The sequence below is a fragment of the Schistocerca piceifrons genome, chromosome 9 (genome assembly GCF_021461385.2).
Source record: "Schistocerca piceifrons isolate TAMUIC-IGC-003096 chromosome 9, iqSchPice1.1, whole genome shotgun sequence".
In the NCBI taxonomy this organism is placed as follows: Eukaryota; Metazoa; Arthropoda; class Insecta; order Orthoptera; family Acrididae; genus Schistocerca; species Schistocerca piceifrons.
Genome location: NC_060146.1, coordinates 143,142,010 through 143,169,817, shown reverse-complemented (window position 1 = coordinate 143,169,817; position 27,808 = coordinate 143,142,010). Strand labels below are relative to the sequence as shown.

The 27,808-nt window shown below is 38.8% G+C and overlaps 1 protein-coding gene across 1 annotated transcript in view; it reads right to left on the bottom strand.

The window, feature by feature from the left end:
* Nucleotides 1-370: 370 nt before the first annotated feature.
* LOC124717120 (histone acetyltransferase Tip60-like) overlaps nt 371-27,808 on the bottom strand; it is a 105,235-nt gene continuing 77,797 nt past the window's right edge. The window contains exon 10 of the mRNA XM_047243850.1: nt 371-741. Coding sequence (XP_047099806.1) covers nt 575-741 — 167 coding nt within the window. The 3' untranslated portion in view covers nt 371-574. The remainder of the gene's footprint in view (nt 742-27,808) is intronic.

The following is a 27,808-nucleotide window of genomic DNA, read 5'->3' as shown; positions in this document are numbered from 1 at the left end:
CTTACCAAAGACATGAATATTTCTCCACCTGTTCCAACTTCTTCAATCATAGCAGTGCAACTACAGCATTGCTCAAAATTTGACTGGATTACTGCATTCTTCTTGAAATTTAAAGTAACATTAGTTTTTATGTCACATTACCTATTATGTCACATCAAATTTATGAGTTATTTGCTACATTTTAATGCATTAGCAGAGAAATTTTACTTGTTACTACACTGCATGTAATGCATTTGCTGACAGATTGTGAAAGTAGAATGTCACCATAATTTTCACTGAGAAAGCGTGCTGAGTTTGTAAAACTGACTGTCCACATCCATAGCAAGAGGTCACAGTTATGACCCATAGAACATGCAAATATCTATCTCACTAATCATTTGTATGGGACTATCTCATATAGCAGCAGCCAGCTAAACTCTGCAACACATTTTATGGAACTTTTCACAATACATTGCTGGCTTTTCAAATCACCACAGGCAATTTCTTAATTTAAAGGTATATTTATGAATGTGCTACGTGTAACAAAACAATATGGTAGTCTTGGAAATTGAAGAGATGTACCTACAGGGATACATCATGAGATCAGGACTACAATACAGCTTATACAGTGGAAGATAGATACACATGGAGCCATGACTAAGATAATGCAATTGATTATGAAGTTTAACAGTTTTCTTTCTTGCTGAACAGAACAATAAAATACAGTATGTGTTAATATCTGCTTGATGGAACCCATGGAATCTGAAGAATAAAAAATATTACATTTTGAAAACATGTGCAGCACATAATTACCAAGGAAGAATAAGCATGTAGAAGTATACATTACATGAAAGTTCCTAAAAACATTTCAGAAGACTGTTGCACCAAACTACGCAGCAAATAAGAAGATAAGTTGTAACATATCTTAAAATTTACTTCGTTTTATGAAATATATTAATGGGAATTGCCAAAACGATACAGATGCAAGTCAAGAAAAAGCCAAACTTCCATGAATTGATGAACCGTATGTAAGTTAATATGAGAGATCTGAGCACAAAAGTAGGATCAACTAGTGAACAATTAGACTCACAGCTAAAGATTAAAGAAAGGAAAAAAATAGAAACTACTATCAAGACCTACAATGATGAAACTGAAGTAATCTTAGTCAAAATAAGTGAGATATTGCTATTGTTATGGAGGAAGTACATATGTATTATTGCTAAAGAATTTTTTATTTGAGAGGAAGTTTTGAAGATGAGATTTTCTGCAGTGACTTATAGGGGGTTCAACAATGATATTTATGGTTCCAGAATGAAGTTTGGAAGGTTGGAGATGAGGTACTCGCGGAATTAAAGCTGTGAGGACAGGGCGTGAGTCGTGCTTGGGTAGCTCAGTCGGTAGGGCACTTGCCCGCAAAAGGCAAAGGTCCTGAGTTCGAGTCTCGGTCCGGCACACAGTTTTAATCTGCCATGAAGTTTCATATTTATGAGTCATCAGATATTATGATGATGAATGAGGATTTCTAGTAAAGTAGTCTGCGTTAATGACGCACATGTTAAGGAAGGGATGTATTAGGGATTTCTTTGGGCTCTGTTTGTAATGTTTTATACTGACATTTATAATGATGTACTGAATAAGGTGAATTGATGAGATATAAGGTCTGTGGTTGCATTAAGAATTATTGCAAAGTTGTTGATACATAGGTCTGCCATTAGTATTTGAAATTCAATAAATGACTATGTAAATGACAGCTTTGGCCTGAGAATATGAAATACTAACAATGTATATTGTTGCTGACTATATAAAAAGTTAACGATTTATGATGAATTATAATAAAGCTGTCTCACCATTCTAATAAATGCTCATAAAAAATGTGATGGATTATTCAGACTTGAGAAAAGTGGGCAATAGTTCCATAATTATCTAAATGGGGGATTACCTTAATGAACTGATTGCAAAATATAAACTGAGCTGCCACTGTGTTCTTGGTTTTGGTTATAGATGAGACTCATTAGTCCACTTTAAAACTTTTACGTAAATAAATAGGGACCTTTCTTTTCCTTTTGAGACTTTACTGTATATCATGATTATTACTTGTTTGAATGCTTGCTTGTTGCCTATGCTAATTGATCAATACTAAGACAGAAGACAGCAAAGAAAAATTTAAACATGTTGCTACTTTGCTTACTATTGTTAATATGTGACAAGTAAAAGAATCGGCTTTTCACACACGATAGTTGTTACAGTCAAGCTACATTACTAATTATTATTTTAGGTAATGTCTACATACTAATATAAATTTTCAATGGATCTGTTCTGACATTATGCCAAATTATTCTTTACTGTTTAAATATTGTCAAAGTCTATACATAATCTAATGCTACTATCATTTTGAGAAAAATTTAAATTATTTAACTCGATACATAGTATCGTTATGATCTGCCCAATGCTGAAGTTATACTTCCATGAAACTAATGCTTAGACCATTTGTTGGTGGTTGGGATAGCTCATAAAACATTCATCACTAAGTATTCTGGGATGTAACTGTATGCTCTCTACTCATGGCCATTGCTGGCTAAAAGGAAATGCTTTTTTATATACATTTTTACAAGGAAATGCTTGGGACCCATTTGTCAATGGTCAAGACATTCAACGGAACTTTACACAATAAGATACTACCTTCAATATGAAATAGGCAAGAGGATCCTCAACATTCGATGATCTCACTACTTGTCTAGTACTGTCTATCTCTTTGCTAAGCTAAACTTCAGTAGAATACCCTGTCTGTTTACCCTATCTGCTAAGTCTAAGAAAATCAACACGACAGCCTCTAGCAAACTCAGAAAAAATTACTTAAAGAAGTAGTCACATACTGTAACATGTGGTCACATGCTATTAAATTTTTTTTTCTTTTTGTTTGATTATCAGATTTTATAGTGAGCATAATTAATTCCACAATCTTACTTTTAGTGCGAAACACTCGTTAAGCAAAACAATTTCTCCCAGATACATTATGTGATCAAAAGTATCCGGGCACCTAGCTGAAAATGACTTACAAGCTCGTGGTGCCCTCCATCGGTAATGCTGGAATTCAATATGGAGTTGGCCCACCCTTAGCCTTGATGACAGCTTCCACTCTTGCAGCATACATTTAATCAGATGCTGGAAGGATCCTTGGATAATAGCAGCCCACTCTTCACACAGTGCTGCACTGAGGAGAGGTATCAATGTTGGTCAGTGAGGCCTGGTACGAAGTCGGCGTTCCAAAACATCCCAAAGGTGTTCTATAGGATTCAGGTTAGGACTCTGTGCAGACCAGTACATTACAGGGATGTTATTGACATGTAACCACTCAGCTACAGACCGTGCATTATGAACAGATGCTCTATCATGTTGAAAGATGCAATCGCCATCCCCGAATTGCTCTTCAACAGTGGGAAGCAACAAGGTGCTTAGAACATCGATGTAGGCCTGTGCTGTGATAGTGCCACATAAAACAACAAGGGATGCAAGCCTCCTCCATGAAAAAGATGATACATTATAATACCACCACCACCACCTCCTCCAAGTTCTACAGTTGGCACTACACACGCTGGCAGATGACATTCACCGGGCATTCACCGTACCCACACTCTGCCATCAGATCGCTCATTGTGTACCGTGATTCGTCAACCAAACAACATTTTTCCACTGTTCAATTGTCCAATGTTTACACCCCTTACACCAAGTGAGGCGTCATTTGGCATTTACTGGCATGATGTGTCACTTATGAGCAGCTGCTCCACCATGAAATCCAAGTTATCTCACATCCCGCCTAACTGTCATAGCACTTGCAGTGCATCCTGGTGTAGTTCGGAATTCCTGTATGATGGTCTGGATAGATGTCTGCCTATTACACATTACGACCCTCTTCAACTGTCGGCAGTCTGTGTCAGCCAACAGACGATGTTGGTCTGTACGCTTTTGAGCTATACGTGTCCCTTCACATTTCCAGTTCACTATCACATCGGAAACAGTGGACCTAGGGATATTCAGGAGTGTGGAAATCTCACGTACAGATGTATGACAAGTGACACCCTATCACCTGACCACGTTCGAAGTCTGTTGAGTACCATGGGGCACCCCATTCTGCTCTCTCATGATGTCTAATGACTACTGAGGTCACTGATATTGAGTATGTGGCAGCACAACGCACCTAATATGAAAAACATATCTTTGTGGGGGTGTCCGGATACTTTGGATCACAGTGTAAATTAATTAAAATATGATAATATGGTCCTCACACAAAAATTATTAAATGTTTTACCTTATTCATGCCATTTATTGTAAGAAAATTGTACACACAGTATTTTGTATTTTATTGTTCATGGTGCATAAATAATTTTCTTGGAAGCTGTCTATGGTCATTTGTTTCTGCCAGCACTTCAATACTTGGCAAAAATGCAACACATCATTGTCGTCAAATTTGTACAGTGCATGGCCACTGCTTTATTGGGGTGATGATTTTTAATGTACAATGTAACCAATTCCCATGCTTTCAGTATTTCTTTTATTGTGCCAGAAGATTGCTGCTTTTCTGTTACCACCACCACACCACCCCACTCCACCACCTCCTCCTAAGGACTCCTCTCCACAAATTCCTGCTGTGAACGCATTGCAACTCCGTAAGCTCTTCAGTGGTCGTCAACAAGCTCATCGATATCATTGTTATCCACTTCTAGTTCCACTGTCTTGGCTGAAGACACAATCTCATTGACTACAGACTCCATAGGTACTGACATAAATGCCTCAGAGTCACATCTGACAATGCACTCTTGCCAAAGTTTCTTCCAAGCAGAAGTGAGAGTTCTTTTGGTAACCCCTTCCCACGCCTTTTCGAGCTTCTTATGCAGGCAATGATGTTGAAGTAATATTTTCAAAACTCTGTGAGAGTGAAATTGATAGCTTCAGTCAACTCAAAGCAATGCTTGAAGACTGCTTTATCATAGAGCTTCTTAAAGTTACAAATAATCTACAGCTCCATAAGCTGGAGTAACAGAGTGGTGCCAGGAGGCAGAAACTGGATCTTGATGAATTGAAATTCTTCAAGGTGGTGGTTTTGTAGGCCCGGGGAATGGACTGGAGCATTACTGATAACAAGCAAGACATGGGGTGGCAGATTCACCTCTAAGAATTTTTTTTTTTCCCCCCACTGAAGGACCGAACACTTCGTTGATCCGGATACAAAAAAGATGTGTTACCCAAACCTTGTTGTTGGACCTGCACATCATATTTAACCTGCTCTTTTGGATTATATACTTCTTAAAAAGGTATCAGATAGATTATATAATGGTAAGACAGAGATTTAGGAACCAGGTTTTAAATTGTAAGACATTTCCAGGGGCAGATGTGGACTCTGACCACAATCCATTGGTTATGACCTGTAGATTAAAACTGAAGAAACTGCAAAAAGGTGGGAATTTAAGGAGATGGGACCTGGATGAACTAAAAGAACCAGAGGTTGTACAGAGATTCAGGGAGAGCATAACGGAACAGTTGACAGGAATGGGGGAAAGAAATACAGTAGAAGAAGAATGGGTAGCTTTGAGGGATGAAGTAGTGAAGGCAGCAGAGGATCAAGTAGGTAAAAAGACGAGGGCTAGTAGAAATCCTTGGGTAACAGAAGAAATATTGAATTTAATTGATGAAAGGAGAAAATATAAAAATGCAGTAAGTGAAACAGGCGAAAAGGAATACAAACATCTCAAAAATGAGATCGACAGGAAGTGCAAAATGGCTAAGCAGGGAATGGCTAGAGGACAAAGGTAAGGATGTAGAGGCCTATCTCACTATGGGTAAGATAGATACCGCCTACAGGAAAATTAAAGAGACCTTTGGAGATAAGAGAACGACTTGTATGAATATCAAGAGCTCAGATGGAAACCCAGTTCTAAGCAAAGAAGGGAAAGCAGAAAGGTGGAAGGAGTATATAGAGGGTCTATACAAGGGCGATGTACTTGAGGACAATATTATGGAAATGGAAGAGGATGTAGATGAAGATGAAATGGGAGATATGATACTGCGTGAAGAGTTTGGCAGAGCACTGAAAGACCTGAGTCGAAACAAGGCCCCCGGAGTAGACAATATTCCATTGGAACTACTGACGGCCGTGGGAGAGCCAGTCCTGACAAAACTCTACCATCTGGTGAGCAAGATGTATGAAACAGGCGAAATACCCTCAGACTTCAAGAAGAATATAATAATTCCAATCCCAAAGAAAGCAGGTGTTGACAGATGTGAAAATTACCGAACTATCAGTTTAATAAGTCACAGCTGCAAAATACTAACGCGAATTCTTTACAGACGAATGGAAAAACTAGTAGGAGCCAACCTCGGGGAAGATCAGTTTGGATTCCGTAGAAACACTGGAACACGTGAGGCAATACTGACCTTACGACTTATCTTAGAAGAAAGATTAAGGAAAGGCAAACCTACGTTTCTAGCATTTGTAGACTTAGAGAAAGCTTTTGACAATGTTGACTGGAATACTCTCTTTCAAATTCTAAAGGTGGCAGGGGTAAAATACAGGGAGCGAAAGGCTATTTACAATTTGTACAGAAACCAGATGGCAGTTATAAGAGTCGAGGGACATGAAAGGGAAGCAGTGGTTGGGAAGGGAGTAAGACAGGGTTGTAGCCTCTCCCCGATGTTGTTCAATCTGTATATTGAGCAAGCAGTAAAGGAAACAAAAGAAAAATTCGGAGTAGGTATTAAAATTCATGGAGAAGAAATAAAAACTTTGAGGTTCGCCGATGACATTGTAATTCTGTCAGAGACAGCAAAGGACTTGGAAGAGCAGTTGAATGGAATGGACAGTGTCTTGAAAGGAGGATATAAGATGAACATCAACAAAAGCAAAACAAGGATAATGGAATGTAGTCTAAGTCGGGTGATGCTGAGGGAATTAGATTAGGAAATGAGGCACTTAAAGTAGTAAAGGAGTTTTGCTATTTGGGGAGCAAAATAACTGATGATGGTCGAAGTAGAGAGGATATAAAATGTAGGCTGGCAATGACAAGGAAAGCGTTTCTGAAGAAGAGAAATTTGTTAACATCCAGTATTGATTTAAGTGTCAGGAAGTCATTTCTGAAAGTATTCGTATGGAGTGTAGCCATGTATGGAAGTGAAACATGGACGATAAATAGTTTGGACAAGAAGAGAATAGAAGGTTTCGAAATGTGGTGCTACAGAAGAATGCTGAAGATTAGATGGGTAGATCACATAACTAATGAGGAAGTATTGAATAGGATTGGGGAGAAGAGAAGTTTGTGGCACAACTTGACCAGAAGAAGGGATCGGTTGGTAGGACATGTTCTGAGGCATCAAGGCATCACCAATTTAGTATTGGAGGGCAGTGTGGAGGGTAAAAATCGTAGAGGGAGACCAAGAGATGAATACACTAAGCAGATTCAGAAGGATGTAGGTTGCAGTAGGTACTGGGAGATGAAAAAGCTTGCACAGGATTGAGTAGCATGGAGAGCTGCATCAAACCAGTCTCAGGACTGAAGACCACAACAACAACTTCTTAAACGCTCGTAGAATTTCTGAATGATAAACAAGCGGTGGTTTACTTTTCAACTTGCCACTTGCATTGGCACAGAATAGCAGTCAAGACGGTCTTTCATTGGCTTGTGACCTGGCAATGCATTCTCCTTTGCAGTTATAAAGGTACGTTTCGGCATCTTTTTCCAGAATAGACCCATCTCGTCACAATTAGAAACCTGTTGTAGCAGAGAACTTACAGCATCTATGAGCACCTTGAAGTGGCTGAAGAAGTTCTCTGCTGCCTTTGTGTTGGGGCTGACTGCTTCACTGTGCCTCACAACCTTTCTATTAAACTTCTCGGGTCACCCACAGCTTCCCTTAAACACTTCTCCAGCTGCTAATGATCCTGGCATCTTAACGAGTTCGGCGAAAATCATTCTTGCCTTCCCACAAATGGTGTTTCTGTTAATAGTGTCACCTTGCGACTGCTTTTCATTTCTCCATATTAGGTGTAACCTTTTAACATTGTCAAGGATACAAAACTGTTGTTTAGATACTCTTGTCACTCCCTTTGAAAAATACATCTTCTTTATCTTCTCCTTGTTCTCGGCGACAGTGCAAATAGTTTACGTAGACTGATTGTATATGCATGCTAAATCAGCAATGCTCACACCACGTTCACGTTTTTCAGAGATTTTGTGTTTCATTTCGAAGGTCATTTTCTTTTACCTTATGGATGTCTCATTGCAGCTTCATCTTTGGTGACACTTTTACAGAAAAATATGTGATCACAAGCTGCAATAAGATGGTAGCAGGAAGAGCCCTAAGCCCAGACTGCAGTAGTTTCATCGGTTCAACTACATTCAATTATTCATCTTTAACCCTTTAAGTGCGAAATAGGATCTGATCGTGATCCAGATTTTTGGCGAAAAATGCCAGTAACGATCTGATTTTGATGCTCTTCTTGTTCATTTTTTCCGCACTTGAATGCAAAGATGTTACTATTTCCTAGGCAAGATGCAGAAGGAAGGTCACAGGCACTGCATATAGATCATCTTTCCGATTGTCAGTGTGATATGTCGATTAAAATAAACTTCTCTGGTGTTGTTTATTTACCGAGTATTTTGCGGCAGCATGGTGTCGTCAAGTGTGAAAGTGAAGATGGATTTGCAGAAAGTGAATCGGATGATGAGATGTCCAGTGGAGAAGAGGACTCGTTTTCTTCTTCAAGTGATGACTGTGCGTCAGCAAATGACCACGACGCCGACGACCAAACAACGCAATTGCGGTGCAAATACTTTTGTTGAAATAATGGCTGAGGCATCAGACAATCCGCCTGCTCCAAGTGTTGTTTATGTAGAACTACCAGGGCCTAAACATATACCAGCAAACGCCACACCAACTGATTTTTTTCAATTTGTTCTTTTCGCAGCAGCTTCTTACGATTATGGTGACAGACTAACAGATAAGCTCGCCAGGTGATTCAGTCAATGCATTTATCTCCAAATTCGAGAATCAAACAGTGGCAACCAACAACTGTAGCACAAATTAAGGCTTTTATAGCAGTGATTTTGAATATGGGACTGATAAACCGACAATTTTTAGTTATTGGTCAACTGGTGCAAACCTGCTGACACCGTGGTTTTTGCAAATGTTTTCACGCAACAGGTGTCAACTGTTGCTGCGGTTCTTACATTTTGTAGACAATTCAAAACTTCACCCTCCTGGTCACCCATTATGTGATCCAACAGCCAAATTTCAAGTGTTGGTGGATATTGCCAACAGTGTTTTCCGTCGCCACTACACTCCACACCAGCAACTGAGTGTTGATGAAAGTCTTGTTGGGACAAAGGCGCGCACACACAGCTAATCCAGTACCTCCCCAATAATCATCATCACACGTGGGGAGTCAAATTTTGGATGCTATGTGATTCAGTAGTAAATTACTACCTAAGCTTCAATGTATACCATGATGACAAAAATAAAATAAAAGAATGGCCTGGGATATGTAGTAGTCACAAAACTACTAGCTCTTGGGAGCTACATGCAAAAAGGTTATGATGTGTTTTGTGTTTTTTGATAACTTTTTTACATCTATTCCCCTGGGAGAAAAGCTGTATTCAGTTGGCACTTATCTTATGGGAACAATTAGAAGGAACAGAAAATTCCTGCCACGGGGTCTTCTGTTGAATTATGTTAATAATTAAATGTCTTTTTTTCCAACACTCTATTATTTAACCCACCAACTGTGACTGAGAAGGCTACATTGTTGCCATCAATGATAATATTCTTTACTTATTTATTCGTGATTCCACTAGTGGCATTTGTTAGTGCAAAAATGGAACAAAACCAGTCAAATCCGTCTTCAATGAAATAGGAGGTGGTGTAGACTAAATGGTCTGTATTTTCTTTGTTGATCAATCACTGTATTATGTCACAATTTATCATAGCATCTGTCCTCATAGTGGGTAAACTACTTGTTATACGCACCCATTTCTCATTCTAGTGCTCTAACCTTGTTGAAAATACTATCTGTACCATTTGTTAAAGTACAGATGAGCAAAAGAAGTTACTAAAGTAATTTCCACTACACAAATTTTCTTTTGATATTCTGTCTTTCAGTAGCGTGTCTATGTATTACATTTTTTATTAGAAGGAATTTTATTCACAACGAGAGAGAATTATGTGAACATAAAAGGCTATAAGAGTTTATAAAAGTCAGTTAACTTCGCATATATACCAAACAAGATCACACATACTAAATTACTACTGAAATATATCACTGAACAAAATAACAAATATTTGTGCTCTCTGTGAGCACCAGTTCATTTGTGTAACAGTACCATGTGGTACCAGTTACGAGATCTACTTTAGTGTTATTTGTTTATGATAACACAGCTCTACAAAATAAAATTTTTTTTTTCGTTGCCAGGGAAGTTTGAACGAAAATGGGATATTGTTATGATACTCATTCCGAGTATATTTGTACTTTTTCCAAATTGGCTCTGGTTTTCGAGATATAGGTTATTTGTGGAAATGAGAGTTTCATGTGGATAATATCGACTGCAGGGTCCATATATGGTGTAATGTATTTGCTACCTGTTTTTTAATTAGTGATATTGTACTATCTTTATTAAACAATTGTGCTCAGGGAGTGCATCTGTGCGGTTGAGGATTACATCATGCAAACATCACACTGTCCGCATGTGTTCAGTCCTGTTGTGCGGTGCGCGTGTTTAAGATATTGAGGGTTGTGCAGATTTGAATTCGGCGGTACTCGACATTCATTTGTTGGCCGAGGTAATCCCCGCAACAGCCGACAGGTAGCGTTCAGTGTAAACAAGAAAAATGGCGATGGTCGAAAGTCACACACATGTGCAGTGCAGCTTCAAGGAGATAGAACCTTTTCATCGTGACGTAGAAAATAAGAGGTGAGTATTCATTTCACACAAAACAATTAATGATGTTTGTTGGATGTGATTGACATGCAAATACAAGAAAGTTCTGCATAATATGTAGTATTTGTGCAATTTTGTTTTAGGAAAACACGAGTTCTTCACGCCGTCTTTGCGTGAACCATCCAGATGAGTTCTGCTACATTTGTAGTGAATACGTTCTTCAAAAGAACAGGAAGAATATCACTCCTTTTGTGAAGGAAGCGTATCTGGCATATTTCGGAATTAAACTTGGAGATCAAGACAAGGCGTGGGCACCCCATAAAGTTTGTAAATGCTGTGTGGAGTGCTTACGGCAGTGGACAAAATGAAAAAGGAAAAGCTTAAACTTCGGAGTGCCTATGGTATGGTGAAAGCAGAAGAACCATACAGATGATTGCTATTTTTGCATTGTTAATGTGAAAGGTTTTAATAGGTTCAAAAAACGAAAGTGGGAATATCCCGATTTGGAGTCAGCAAGAAGACTGGTGGTGCACAGCAACGATGTTCCTGTACCAACCTTCACAACATTACCCACGCTAACATCATCAGATGACGATGTGCACGGCGAGGAATGTACAAGTAGTGGTTCGGAATACGAAGGACGTGAGACACAACCCCAGCAGTTCGACCAGAAGGAGCTCAGTGACTTGATACGAGAACTCAATCTTTCAAAGCAAGCATCAGAACTCTTAGCATCCAGGCTTAAGGAAAAGAACTGTCTTCATCCAAGTGTTAAAATAACAGCTTACCGGACGAGAGAAGAAAACCTTCTTCCATACTTCAACCAAGAGGAGGTTATAGTGTATTGCAGCAATATACCTGGACTTTTACTTGAATTGGGGCTGCCGGAATATAGACCAGAGGACTGGCGTCTCTTCATAGACAGTTTCACTAGAAGTTTAAAATGTGTTCTCCTACACAATGGCAATCGTTACGCATCTATTCCAATTGCCCACTCAACAAAACTTTGTGAAGCATATGCTAACATCAAGATGGTTCTGCAGAAAATTCAGTATATGCAGCACCAGTGGTTGATTTGTGTTGATTTGAAAATGGTGAACTTCTTGCTTGGACAACAAAGTGGATACACAAAGCACCCTGTTTTATCTGCATGTGGGATAGTAGGGCAAAGCACGAACATTGGAAGCAGAAAACATGGCCTCCAAGGGAACATATGGCTGTTGGTGAAGCAAACATCATTAATGAACCTCTGGTTAGTAGGGACAAGATTGTTCTTCCACCATTACATATTAAGTTAGGACTAATGAAGCAATTCACCAAAGCTTTAGACAGAAATGGTAATTACTTCACATACATCTGCAATACGTTCCCTGGACTCAGTAGTGAAAAACTTAAGGCAGGAATATTTGATGGTCCTCAAATTCGCAGGCTCATCAACGATACCAATTTTACAAGTGTCATGACTGTCACTGAAGCATCGGCCTGGAACAGTTGTCGCTGTTGTAAAATGTTTTTTGGGCAATCATAAAGCTCCCAATTATGAGGAACTGGTCAAAAACATGCTCACTAACTTTCAAAACTTAGGAGCTAACATGAGCATAAAATTGCACTTCCTTCACAGCCACTTGGATCAATTTCCTCGTAATCTAGGTGATTTCAGCGAGGAACAAGGAGAGCAGGTCCATCAAGATATGAAAGGAATAGAGGAAAGATATAAAGGAAGATGGGACAGGCATATGATGGCAGATTATTGTTGGAACCTGCAACGTGACTGTTCTGAAGAGACCTATAAAAGGAAAGCGTGCAGGAAGCGGTTCGTCATGGACGGAAAATGATATACTTATAGAGAAACTTTTCAATTATGTTTTATACGTGGACAAATGCCTATCAGGTTTTCATAGAAGCTATTTATAAAGATTATTTTCTTTTTTCATTGTAGTTTGTAGCGCTCGAGTTCAGTATTAGCAATTTTTTCTAATTTTTTGAATAAATCATGCATTATCTCAAAAACTAGAGCCAAACTGCATAAATGGTTGCTATATTCGTCCTCAGCACTACTAACCCATCCTAAAGCCACTCAAATATCCTTGGCAAGAAAATGAGTGTTGACCAGTGTAATGAATCAAAACTCACTGGTCAATGTTAAAAAGTAACAGTTATGCAGAACTCTACAATTAATATACTATGTACCATGTTTGCTCAGAAATATAAAAATAATTTTATTAATTTTCTTCAATATTTAAATTCTTGCACATCACACTATTGTAACGACTATTACAACTTACGTACAATTTACACTACTGCTCTTACATTGGACGAAAACAGGCTAAGTATTATGTAAAGCATTTTCCATACGTAGAATACAGAATTCTACCTAAATGTAATTATCTTTCATTGTGCAGCGTAACTACAGAACCTTTGCAATATAGTTTATAAAATTAATTCCCATTTTCATATATGGGATAGTGATGCAAATTTGACCACCCTTGCTAGAGCTGCCATCTATCATCATACTTTAAAAGTTTTTCTGTTTGGGGTGTTGGTCCTCTGACCAGGTCAAAGGTACATCGTCACTTCACAATAGGCAAATATTTTTACTTACAGTAATTTTAGCATTATGTAAGATAGAAATTTTAATATGTTTGGGTTCATTTTGTGCTAGGTACTTTGAAAATTGAGTAAAGACGCCCAGAAGCAAACCTGGTGTTAAAAGTTTGATGATAAAGACGATCTGCAAGTTGCTATTAAGTCAGTTCAAGAGCAAAAAAATGAATGTTTGTGAAGCAGCACAACATTTTTATTTGAAGAAACCAACTTCAAATTTCCACCTTAAAAAGTTTGACGAAGCTGGTACCTCAGTCTATAAATATTCTCCGATAAAGCCGAGAAAGGTCTTTACTGATAAGAGGACTTGTTATTAATTGATTATGGATTATCGAAAACTCAAGAAATGAGATTGGTTTATGAATTTCCAGAAGTGAATAATAAAATTGTGGACCCCCCCCCCCTTGATTGGCAAGTAAAAGTGCTGGGAAGCAATGGTTATGAGATTTTCCTAAAAAGTACAATGATAAATTCTCTCTTCAGAAGCTCCAAACCACAAGCACACCTCATGGAACAGTTTTCAACTAACACAATGTGGCAGCCATATTTAAAATTTTTTACATGTTTTGGACATCACAAACTTGAAGCCTGTGACATGGAACTGTGGTGGGCCCTGAATCAGCACTGTTTATGAACCCCCAAAAATACTTGCTTCAAAAAGTTAGAGACAAATTGGAGAAATAACAACATCTGCTGAAAGAGGAACTATAGGGGCTGATTTGCATAATAAATGCAACAGGGAACAGAATTCCATCCTCATTTGTGTTTCCTCGTGTAAATTTCCATCCTTTTATGCTTAATGGTCGACCTCTAGGGTCTGTTGGGGTTGTAAATCCACAAGGTTGGTCTAACAAAACAGTTCTTCATAAAATAAACATTTGCCTGTTTTTTTCCTCAAGTGCAGTCAGTTTCAAAAGCTCATTTATTCTCAGTCCGTTGAGAAGATGACACCTCGTGGGCCTGTTAATCTGTACAGCGACATATGCACGTTATAAGGCTCTCCTTGTGCGACACGTGGTTCCAGCTTTGCAAGAATGCAACTGTGGACACACCACTATTTTAATGCAAGATGGGGAACACCGCAGTTGCTTACTAGGTGAAATATTTGCTTTGAGAAACCATCTGTGACAACTGCATTATCTTCACACAACTTCAAGATGTTCAACCTTCCAAACCCCACAACATAAATCTACGTTATTTCTGGTTGAGGGACATCTGAACGATTGTGTATTAGAGATGTCTCCAGATTTTTCCTGTTCTGAACATAGCACGTGACAACACATCACTGATTGTAACTGGAAAATAGTGTACTTACGAAAGCATGTTTCCTCACCAGTGGCTCATTCTTGTGACTGATTTTAGAATTACATTAAGGAATGTGCACTAAATATCACAATAAGCAGTTTCTGGCATTTTCTACTTTTAGATATGACGTGGGTGGTTGTGCAGTCTTTTTAAGTGCTCCATAATATATGAAAGCTGTTTGGTGAGTACCTTTAATTCTTCAGTTAAAGAGTTATATGGTTAGTTACATAATGTGTGAACACCTAGGCCATACTTCATCAGTTGTGGAGCATCTCTGTTAGATTTAAAGAATATCTCTTTCTATTAATGACAGTTTCATTCTGAATGAACAGTTGCAGCTATGTAATAATTTCTTTGATGGCGTAAAGCCGTTATTTAGAAACACCTAAAACCAATTTGTCATTTTCCTCAGAATAGACTTTTGAAATATCATCTTCCCCTCCTTTTTTAATTTATTACATTGTAATTTGTTTTCACACGAAATTCATAGAATATTTATTATTCCATTGGCCTGCATAAATTTTCATTTTGCATAATACTGGCTGTTGACTTGCAAGATGAACACTTATATGCTACTTAAAATATTTCTCTTAATGTAAGCAGGTAACTTCTTCAATTGTTAATAGGTGGCGTGACTATTTTTGTGACCATATTTTCTGGCAAATTCGAGGCTTCGTGCCTATTTCCTCTTACAGCCCACAGCAGCACACAGTGTGCTATGTCCCATAGCTATAATTTTTAGTGACATGTACCATTGGTTTAGAAACAAGTCATGTTACATCTTGCAACAAACTGGTTGCCTGTATTACACAAATCATATTCTTGTATGCTTGCTGGCTCACAGTCCTGTTTAAGACTGAAACATTCTTTTGTTATTTTTATGTAACTTTTATATTTTTCATGGTAATCAGTTTTTTGTAATAATTTATGATGGCTGAAAAGTGTAATGGTTGAAAACAAAACAGGGTAACTGTGGAAGTATAATGTAGGCACACTGAAGGATAATTAAAAAAACAACAATTATTTATGAATAAGAGTGACATTCATTAAATAATGCAACACATTTTTTTCGTGATCAATTTTGGTTGGAAAATGCGGAATTTATTCTGGAAATCTGTGAAACATTTCTTCTTCAGCCCCTACCATTTCATTTCATGAACTTCTGATAGTTGGAGGCACTGTACGTAGCCTTCAAAGCGGCATCTGTAGTGGAGCCATGTTCCAAGCAGATAGCTGTCATTGAGTTTCTTTTGGCAGAAAACCAGATCACAGATATTTGTAGGGGCTTGAGGAATTCCTATGGAGAGCTGGCAGTGAACAAAAGCGCGAAGAGTCATTGGGCGAGGCAGCTGTCAGCATCACAATTGGTGGTGCAAACCTGTCCGATCTCCCGTGTGCCAGCCAGCCAGCCACACACAGGTGTGGCTGCTGCAATGTTGGAACATGTGGACACTTTAATTTGCTGACACTATCAGCAGATCATCACAAACCTCGCCACTCAACTGGATGTCTGTTAGTGCTGACACACTCATCCACCAGTTGGGATACTCAAAGGTGTGTGACCACTGGATTCCTTGTAGCATAACAGAAGACCATAAAGAGCAACAAAAAACCATCTGTGCAGAAATGCTTGTGCATTGTGAGGCAATTTGTGACAATTTTTTTTTCGAGCATTGTCACAGATGATGAAACATGAGTTTATCATTTTGAACCAGAAACTAAACAGAAACCTACAGAGCGGCACCACGCCACCTTTGCTCTGAACCAAAAGTTCAAAGCCGCCCCTCAGCCGGCCAAGTGATGGCAAGTCTTCCAGGGGTTAGTCTGTTTCATCTCGTCTCTCATGGTACAACGATAAACTCTGAAGTGCACGGTGCTACCCTCAGGAAACTGAAGAAACAACTTCGGTGTGATCATTGCCACAAAAATGGAAATGAATTACTTCATGACAATGCGAGGCCTCACATCAGGCTGCATACTCTAGTGAAGTTAACAAAACTTCAATGGATTGTTCTTCCCCGCCCACCCAACAGCCTTCACCTTGCAATTTCCAGCTTCCACATGTTTGGCCCGAAGAAGGATGCACTCTGCAAGAAGCTCTGCATAGGTGAAAGTGAGGTTATTGATGCAGTGATGCTGACTTACCACCAACCATTAGAGTGATGAAAGACCATCTCATTGAAGAGAGATTATGTTAAAAAAACAGTTTTGTAGCCAAAAGAGTGTGGAATAATATAATGTGTTGGAATCTTGGCTAAAACCAACTTGCTTTCAGAAAAAAAGGGTTGCATCACCTACTGAATGCCTATCCCATAAGTAAAATAAAAGAGCCCTACAATAGCAGTTTTTAAGAATGGAGTAGCTTGATTGGTGCTAGAGACTAAGAAACTAAATATAATTCTCATAAAGCAAAGAGGTTGGCCTGAATTGGCAAATGAGTTGTTGCGAAGGTCTGACAGGGTTTGAACTGTTACTAGTCTGGACTTTACGGAAGGGTATTGGTAGATCAGGCTAGCAACGTATTGTCGACATTACACTGCCTTTCTGTACAGGGAAAAAACATATCAATTTACCTGTTCAGTCTTCATGTATCAACACTGGCCTTTGTAATAGCCCTGGGTGAAAAGCTGCAGCATGACTAACCAAAGCAGGTGACTGTTTACACTGATGATTTGCTAACAGCCACAGAATGCCAGATAGAACACAATACCACTCAACCGAGAGTTTTCAGATCACCTATGACAACAGACTAACGGTAAATCTGAGGAACTCTGGATTTGGACAGTGGCACGTTAAATTTGTAGGACACACAATCAGCCTTGAAGGAATACTGACAGACCCATCAAAACTTAAGGACACAGGAGAAGCACCTGAGCTGAGAATTGCACGACAAGTGCATGCTTTTACTGAAAATTTAGGAGAAACCCAAGTTCTCAAAGCTTCCCACCTGTTGGCGCTCACAAATCACCTTTCCGTGTGGAGGTGGGATGTGTTGATACCAACATTCGGACCTTACACAATAAATTTATCTTGTGGCAGACAGCTCAATTTTTGAACAGGGAGCCCAATTTATTTCAAATGGTGGAGGAAGAACTGTGGCTTTTACAAGTACGAGTGCTCAACAAATGGAAGCTGAACTATGCAGTGACAGAACTGGAAGCATTGGCAGTTGTGCGAGCATTTGAAAGTTTTCCGCACTTTTTGCTTTGAAGGAAAATGGTGTGGAGTGATCACAAATGATTGGCATCCTTGTTCAGTGTCCAACTCTCATGTGAGGGGTTTTGGCACTAGATTTGTACGAATTGGAGATCAGGTTTCATCCAGGCAAAGAGAATGAAGTAGCCAATGCTCTATTTCACCTACCACAAGGAGAAGAGAAAAATCCTCTGACTGAAGGAGGAAAAGAGGGAAGGCAAAAATACTCTGCCTTAAGCAGGTACCACTTTAAAATTTCCTATACCAGCCATACGAGAACATGTGAAGGAACAAAGGAGAGATCCTTGCCTATAGCAAATAATTCCCAAATAGGCTGACAAGTAGCAAGTAAAACTCCAGCAACATGACCTTATTTGGATGTGTGCTGTTTCAAAGGGATTAAATCAATTTACATCAGGAAATATCTTACTTCCATCCTTGCAGTGCAGGTGTCGAGAGAAATTGGTTGAATACTGCGTATTACACACATTGCGAACATGGTAAGTGAGGTGATGAGGACTGGTGAACTAGATGATACAATGAAGTCTCATCACTTGGGTGTACACAATATGCATCGTGTGAGATTTTTTTTTTAGAGGAAATACCCATATCTTTCACGCAAGGGTATCAAATTCCTACACAGCACACAAGCGGCTGTCAGCGAAAAGACAAGGGAAAATTTGTTTAGGGCTCCAGGCAAGCAGAAAGAAAGGAACAACTTAAAAGCTAACTCAACTAAGTACAACAGAAGTGACTTGGTGTTAGTGAAGATGTGTGATCTGTAAAAGAAGACCACAAACTAGAATAAAAAATTATTCTTATTTATAAGGGGCCCTTCCACATACCAAGGATTGTGCATACCAATTCAACTGAACTGATGCACCAATAATCAGCTGAAGCATCCTCGTTTATAATGTTGTCTCAGTAAAATCTTATCAGTCTTGCCTGATTAAAGAGCACATTTAGCTGGAGCTAGGGTGAAGTTTACCTAAATGAATAAAGTCTAATGTAAATATCCTGTGATTATCTACAACTTTTGATTTTGTTTATGATGTCAGAAGGAACTGTGTGAGACACAGGGAAATATGCCTGGCAATGAAGCATGGAGTTAATGGTCGGGTGTGAGCACAGCTGAGCGGTCCAAAATGCAAAGTGTGCTGCCTGGCAGAAGCCTGATGGGAAAAAACAACTTCTGTCATCAATGGAGTGTGACTATCTGTGACCAAGCAGCACAGTTGGGATTGGAGCCACTGCGAACTGTCGCAGATAAGGATCTGCCCAGCTTGCATGTCATACAAAGAAGCCAGCACAGGCATATTGTGAATGGCACGCTGACTAACACCACTTGTCAAGAGAGACACCTCTGTTCGACAAGAAAGCAGTGGACTCAGAGCAAACCACAATGATGACGTTGTGGATAGTGCACAGGCAGCTGTACTCTGACCGGCTTTATGGGGACATATTTGGCACGTGACTAGAGTGTTGTACGTGTCAATCAGGGACAATCCGCACCAAGACCATTTTCTGGACTGCTGAACAAAGCTGGCTGGAACACAGTCACCGAAACAGGGAAAGGAGAAATAGAAGACAAGCTGTCCAATGACCTATGATTGGGGTAACTAGAAAGTAATACTAATTATTTTGCGGAAAGTGATGATGCGACCAATGAATACAAAGAACAATTTATTAGGCAAACTGATGCTATTAAAGAGCAGCAGAAAAGTAGATTTTCAAAATAATGAACAGGGAGAGCATAGTGAATTTTGTGAGTTGTGACAACTTGGAGCAAAAGCTAAGCAATTTTCCATCTTTTTATTGGTCATCTCTCCTGCTCAGTCATCACTATTTGGGAAGAAATAATCTATCTTCCTTTACTTGTGTGAATCTACAGACCATATCATGTGTCAAAAGGTCCAAGATGGCAGCTGCAGCGTAATACGTGTTAAGTTCGGCTCGCTAATTTTAGTTGAATTTGAGGGTGCTTTCGTAAGTGGTGTTGTCTGGCACTAGTGGAAATTGTGTAAACAACAGTGTTCTGTGCAGTAGTGCTACTTTTTCTGTGCTCCACCAATATCTACGCTGGAAAAAATGGTAAGCAGGAAAGTCAACAGCAGCACAACCAGCAGTGGGGAAGCAGCACATGTGGCAGGCCTGCTCTTTGCAGAAGGTTAGGCTGCAGCTCCCAGTATAGCAGAACTGGTCCGCTCTGAAGTAAAGACTGCACTTCACGACAAAGACAATCTCCATGTGATAGCAGACACTATGTCAGATGCAGTAACAGCAGCAGTATTGACCAAAGTGTGTGAAATTGTTGAGGTCAATCTTGCCAAAACTACAGCATTAAAAACGCCTGTCCGAGTACAAGAAAAAGACACGAGAGTTTGAAGTAAAACTATCTGCCATGACTGAGCTAGAACAGTCCCAAAGGCACAGTAGTCTACGACTCTATGGTGTAGCAGGAAATAAGGAAGAAGACACAGACAACCTGCTTATACTGGTCGCACATGAAAAATTAGGTGCTGAAGTGACTGACATACATTGACAGGAGCCATAGATTGGCACAAAAACTACCAGGTGCTACCAAACCTCGCCCAATAATAGTTAAATTTGTCTCATACTGAAAATGGGCAGAGATCTTTACCCACAGTGCTTAGCTTGTCGAGTAGGATGATAGAGACAGAGCCTCATAAGAATTGCTGATCTTAAAAAGGGAAGACAACATCGAGCAATCTCTGTGATGCTTGCAATGTAACTGCTGCTGGTGCTTTGTCAACGAACATGAAAAATGCCTTGTAGATGAGAATTTATATTTTCATTGTGCCTCAATCTTGAGTTTGATCTTAATAAATTCCCAACAGTTTCACACTAACGGGGCCTTTCCATTAATAAATTATTTGTATGGGAATTATCTAAGAGCAATTGCTAGAACACTTGACTGCTTTGAGTAATACTCAATTTTGGGATGAATACGTCACAAGAACTGATGTCAATTTGATCATCAGTCCACGTCCTGTCGACTTAATACTGTCTGAATGATCTAACAGCTGTGTTGCCTCATGCATGAATTCTGTCAACTGTTATAGCTACTGTGAGTCAGTGCTGAATGCACACATGCGCAAAGATGTTCACAGCAGTATGTGGGTAGGAGAGTGGGGAGGGGGCGCAGGATACTCTCCAACCTTACATGTCCCCATACCATAACGAGTAAGGTAACGCAAGGTTCACAAGACTATGTCTATGAATGAGAATTTTTTACCAGTAGTTACACATGAAAGAATTGCGGTTCTCGGGTTATATCGTTTCTGATCAGGACTGTAATTAGAATCTGGTATCAGATTATGATAAACAACCCTAAAATTTTTATTTTCTCACTTCACATTGAAACAAGTGCCTTGATGCAAGCACAGGAAATGAGTTACATGCTTCTCAGAAAGCTATTTACTTGTGTACTACTATCGAGTGCAGAACAGCTCTTTCGTTCTTTTTGTTTGTGTTGCATAAATTCTGAAGTCACCTCATCTTACTTTGCGATGAAGTTCTCTTCCTACTGGTGTAAGACGAGAGTTGTCAACCACTGGTTAATATTCTGATGACTAATGACATGATACTGGTTCCACATGCTCCATCGTATCTGGGAACATAGTTTCACTTCGGCTACGTGAAGAACGCGCACATACTAATGTCAGCACACTGCGTTAAAGGCCAAGATGATGTCTTCCTGTTTGTATTTCAGTGTGTGCTGGAGTGTCCGTTGGTCGATCAACGTGAACACATTGGGCACTGTTTAACACTGCATTTGTCGCAATATCTATACTGCACTGTTTTTGCTAAATACATTACAGATGTGATACATTTCCCACGAATTTAATTAACATAATGTGCAGGACACAGTTTGGGTGAATATTAATTTTATAGCTTGCCGCGCCAATAAAATACTTCACACTGATATTTACTGTAATCTGTATTGTCAGATTAAGGTTACCTCATAATGATATTTATTTATTCAATATTGTACCAAACTTTTTTCCTTCTCATTAAATAACCGGTAAACCTTTAATTTTTATTGAATAAATTTGTGTTCCTCCTATCAGCTTATGAGGTGGTCTGTTTAAATGAGGGCGCTGATAATGCTGTCGTGGTCACTCTAAACACACACTAAATAGCTGCATTACATTGCATAGGTTTGAGAATATGTCACCACTGGTTGTACAGGGCATAACGGTGGAGGTGGATGATCCTGTGTGTCCAGTGAGAGAGACATTTGATGTCTGACAACATATGCGCCCATCTGTTCATTGGTTGCTGGCACCTAGGAGAGATTTCAGAGTTTCTTGGCAGTGCAAAACTGTGAGGAGGAGGTCGAAAGATAATGGATTCTTATACCAAAGAACTGTTATAAAGGAATGGTTCACTATGTATCAGAAGAGCGATCACACAGCTTTCGTGGAAGAATACATTGCCTTTGACTGGGGAGTCATATTTTCAGATGAGAAAATCTTTTCTTCCTGAGCAATGCCCCAGTTCATGTTAGATGTCAGTAAATTAATTGTGTATAGTTTCATATATACAAGCGATTTAGGTAAAACTGGCTTCACGTTATTGCCGTACAGAACACCCTTTATAAAATTGGTTTTCCTCCTTTTATAGTTACACTTTTATGACACTGTATTTGTTCAATAAATGTTTTCATTGAATTTGTGAGATGTTTTATCAACATTACATAGTTTTGATATTACTAGGTGTGCTGCCTGCGATGAGAGTGGTTTAGTCCAAGGTATCCTGTGGAAAGAGAAAGAAGTGGACGCTATTCTTTTGTCGTTTGGGGCTATATCTCTGCTCGGGGAGCAGTGCCCCTATGACAAATTGAAGGCATTCTCAAAGCAGAAGCCTATGTTAATATTCTGGAGATATCAGAAGCGAAGTGTTGAGATGCTGTGTCCTAAAGGCGACATCTGTTTCCTGCAGGTATGGACAGCAAATAAAGTAAAAGTTTTTTCATAGATTTTAGATAGTCACTTATTTTGTTATTGTTATGTCATTCACAAATCTGATACAGAGTATATTTGCACCACTAAAACATATATTTAATGTTCGTTCTGGTATTAGCATCACACAATGTGACAATTTTTATATTGTTGGCACTAGAGCCATATGCCTCAGCTTCCCATGTACAGTTGCTACCTGTTACGCCATCAATGGGATTTATTTGTGCAGCATTGTTGCAAACACACAAGTTCAAACTGTCAACCAGTTTCTCTATCAGAAAAGGAGACCATTAGCTCTGTAAATCAGAAATTTTGGTAAGTATTAGGTATATTGTAGAGCCACCTGTATTGAGTAAGTGACTTGCAGCTTTTCATCCAATGGCTCCGAGTTTCTGGGGAAATCTATTTTGAAGTTTTTTTTGCATACCTCCTATACACTTAATGTGAGCTTTGTTCCAAGGTAGTGAAAGTAGCGCAGTGGCCATATAGTTCACAGTTATGATGCAGGAGGTACACACTGTAATGATCCCGATAGGAGGGAAAAGAAGTACGGAAGTTACAATTTTTCAGTAAATTAAACTCAAATTAGTTAAATTTCGTATGGGTGCAATTATGATGCAATGTTTTTCAATGTCATTAATATACAATATTTCGATCCAAAAGAGATTGCAAAAGCAAGGTACAGTTATTTAAACTGTTTTAACACGAATATTTAATTAGGAACTGTTATGTTTTTCGCTCATATAGGCTTATTCAAAGTGTCAGCATATGTGACTACGAAATTGCTCGTTATAAAATTTGGCCAGGAAAACCTGATTATTCACTACACTTAGTATGAAAAACAAATAAGTTTAATAATACTTTTGTACTGTATACTCACGCAATTTACAGATTTGCACTTTTTAACCCCAGTATTATGCAAATGAGAAAGGTCATATTCAACACTTTGTAATCCAGCAATTTCACTTGGTTGACACTTGTAATTATTTGTAAAATCCACCATTTATGTTTTTAATCTACACATCTCAGCACCAGAATCATTCATAACTATTTCATGTAGATAATTAATTTAATAACAATTTAATTGACTCAAAAAAGAGAGAGAATTTGTTGATCTCTTTGGAAGGTTATAAATACACGCACTGTCAAAGACCAGCAGGCAGTTGGCTCAGTGTAGTTGTGAAAGTTACATCAGTCAGTGTTTTTAGTGCCGGCTAATTCAATTGCATGTAAACGTGTGGATCGCAGAACCAAAGAGGTTGATGCAGAAGATGTAACTGTTTTGTCAGAGACGCCATGTAAACTTTACGTGTGTTTTTTAAAGAGGAATAAAAACGTATGATTACTTTTATAAAACTACTAGATGTCTCCAGCCTTACCTTTTTTTAAATCTGGACTTCTTATAAATATATTATACCCTACACAAAAAAGTGAAGAGCCATAAACTTTATCTTTGAAACAGTATTATTCAGCGTTGTGAAGAGCACCCTGTGAACATCTTTGAAATGTTTCGATGATAAATTATAGTCTCCTAAAGCATGTGACATTTTATTTACTAGCATAAAACTGAATTTTCATCATATTAAGGCAGGGGGCCGTTATAACATGAAAGGAACTAAAGAGGTTTTCTGCACTCGATAGTAGCACGACAAGTCAGTAGCTTTTGTGAGAAGTATATAATTCATTTTGTTCTATCATATTACAGCACTGAGAAGTGATAAATATTTTAGGGCCCTCCATCCTGGCAGCCTACACCACATTTACAGAGCACCCGGGACAACTTCGAGGGATGGCGTGGTTGGAAACATAAAACCAACAGTCTCTTCTTTCGTGCATAACTACTGCTCACAAATACTTATTTATGGATGCGAGTTTTTATTGTGAATGAATCTTGTGTTACCTTATTCATTATGGTGTGTGGACATGTAAGGTTGGAGAGTACCCTGTACCAAAGGAATGAGAGAATGTTCGCATTCTCGCAACATCTCACTACTTCAGTACTGCTGCAACTGCAGCCATACATTCAGATCTCACTACAAACGTATGTTTAAATCCAAATATGTTTTTCTCTTCCTCTATTTTAACTGAAAACAGCAGCAATGAAATCTACTTAAGGAATCCTATGAAATACTCGAGTTCATAATTGTCAGATGACAGTTTACCTCATTTTGCCACTTACTACTATAATATTATCAGTCATAAGATCATTTATGTCCCTCATTTTCACTGTATTTTGAATGGTGGAGCTGGAAGGCTGGAGACACTGGATGTACACCACAGTAAAATATTAGTATTGACAGTAGAATAACCACTCAAAAAAGCCAACATGGAGCCAAAGAGGTACAGCATCCAGTGTCATATTTTAAGAAACATTCACAGTAGTTGGGTGTGGTGGACTGTATCACTTTATCAATTGTCTATCACTTCCAAAATGAGATGATGATCTACTGCAAAAAAAGGGACACTGCCAGAAAGATGAGAGCATATGGCATTTCACTGCAATTAACTGGCACATTATGGGTGTGTGTTATGTGCGGGGTACCTGGGTGTGGATGCTCTTCACCCACTGCTGAGCAACTCTTTCATAAGCAGAAAATAAGTCTCAGCTACAATCCAACACAATTGGAGTTTAACATCATGAATCAGCAGTGTATAAATAGTCTCTGCAAGTACTAAAACTGTCTGCCCAGCATTTTTGTCTTATTACACCTTTATCAAATATCATCTGAATATTGTAGCAGGATAGAGGCATCATTCATAGATAATACCACCAGGGACTCCATTAATAACATCATGCACCAGCTGAAGCACTGCATAATAATTAGCACAATGCTCAATATGGTGAATGTATTGTCATCTCGATATCTTGCTGTCTAAGTGTAATGCAAGCTGAAAAAGCTCTTCAGCATGGATGCTCTTCGCTTTTACTGACAAAACATGGGTATTGGTTACATTGTAACCACTATGGGTAGCTACATGCCATTCTTTAGAATTTATAAGCTTAATGACAGTTTTGCTTATTCCAGACTTATTGTCTGGATTTTTCATACCTTATTTCTTGTCCTGATGACAACTGCTTTTCCTTTCATATTAGCAGAAGCTCGAATTGAACTTACAACGCACATATTTGCTGGTGTCAATCTTGAAATTGTTTTCTGAGCCCACTTTTCAACTCATTCTTACTTTGGAATGTGAAGTTATTTCTAGCTTACAAAGCATCTCCTTGGATGTTCACATTTCACAATGAAAGCTGAGCTGTTCTTTCATTTGTGTTGTTCTGTTTCAGGGATGGTGCCAATGACAATATTCTTCACAAAAACATTTCCAAAGTCTGTAAATATCAAAAGCCAATACTTCCTCTCAATGTACGCAGTGTAACCACTCGACTCTCCAGACATGTGGATCACATTTGGTGAATTAGCTTTTCAGTTTTCAATGCACTTACAACAGAAGAACAGAAATAATTGTGACAGTTGTTTCATCTGCAGTCACAGCATCTGAATATTATTAGTAACTATGCTTTAGTTCTGAAAGGCAAATAAAATCCATTGCCATATACTTTTTGTATTCAGGCCTTCATTTGCTGTGTCTTTCAGATACAAGAGGTGCTCACTTCCACACCAGGCTTCACATCCTCTGGCAAAACAAATTCTTCCTGCTCGTAATATAACAAAATTGATAACACAGAATACGATTAGTAACACTGTGGCTACTGAGTTACTTCCTGGATGACACACAAATACGCTGAGAAATTCACTTGATATTTCCTTTCAGTTTGAATGAATAATCTGAGTTATTTTCTTTAAAGGTGGGACATCGGTATATCAAATTATGCTTTTGAGTCCAGGGAAGTCAGCTTTCGAGTCCAGGGAGGTCTTTCTATGCAGAAATTACAACTATTCTAGTCTTTTACGATTTAGTTGATCATTTCTAGCCGCCGTTGGGACAATAAGGAAGAGAGAACTACAACAGTGCTTCAGTGGCACTGAGATAATTTGTTTGCGTCTGAAATGAGAACTGCTTTGGGTCACGGTTCTAGTTTCACTGACGGTTTTTTTTAAGCAGTGTCATGATAGAGCTACAAGCAGTCACATCCAAAATCAATAAATAAATTACAACTATGAAATGCCAAATTTGCAAACTGTTTCAGTTTGAAATAGAACAGCAAATAAACACAGACTATTCCTAAGTCCAGAATGAGTAATATTATCTAACTCTCTAGTGTCCTGCGTGATGTCATACTGGGTCTGAAGGGCTACAGAGACTACAATGTGTGTCTCCTTTCAGCTTAGTGCCTTGTGTGACATCTGATAACACCACCTCCCTAGGGATCTCTGGTGGCATTCATATGAATCAGCAGTGCAGACACAGTGCACCAATGTAGTTTCGTCATCTGACCACTGCTGTGAACAGCTATGTCATGCCAGGTAACATCGTTGCATTCACTGTCTTTGTATTACTACTGTTTGTTGCACTATTCTGATATATTATTTTATGTTGCCATATCGCAAATACTAAATATGGTTTGGGAATGGAATAACTATTCTGCACTGTGCTGTAATAGGGGTAGCAAATGCATGTGACAAATGTGTTACATTGGGCAATGAGTAACACAGTTATGAATGAATCCCAAACTACTTTATTTCGTGAAACAATAGAACTTGTGATGAAACTGAAGTTACAATCACAGTTTATCATTTTTGTAGCTATCCACTGAAGACACACTATTCTGGGCAAGCCTGATGTCAGTGACAAAAAAATATTTTTACTAAGGTGGTGGGGGTGACGATCGCTTATGAAACAATTGCAGTTATGACA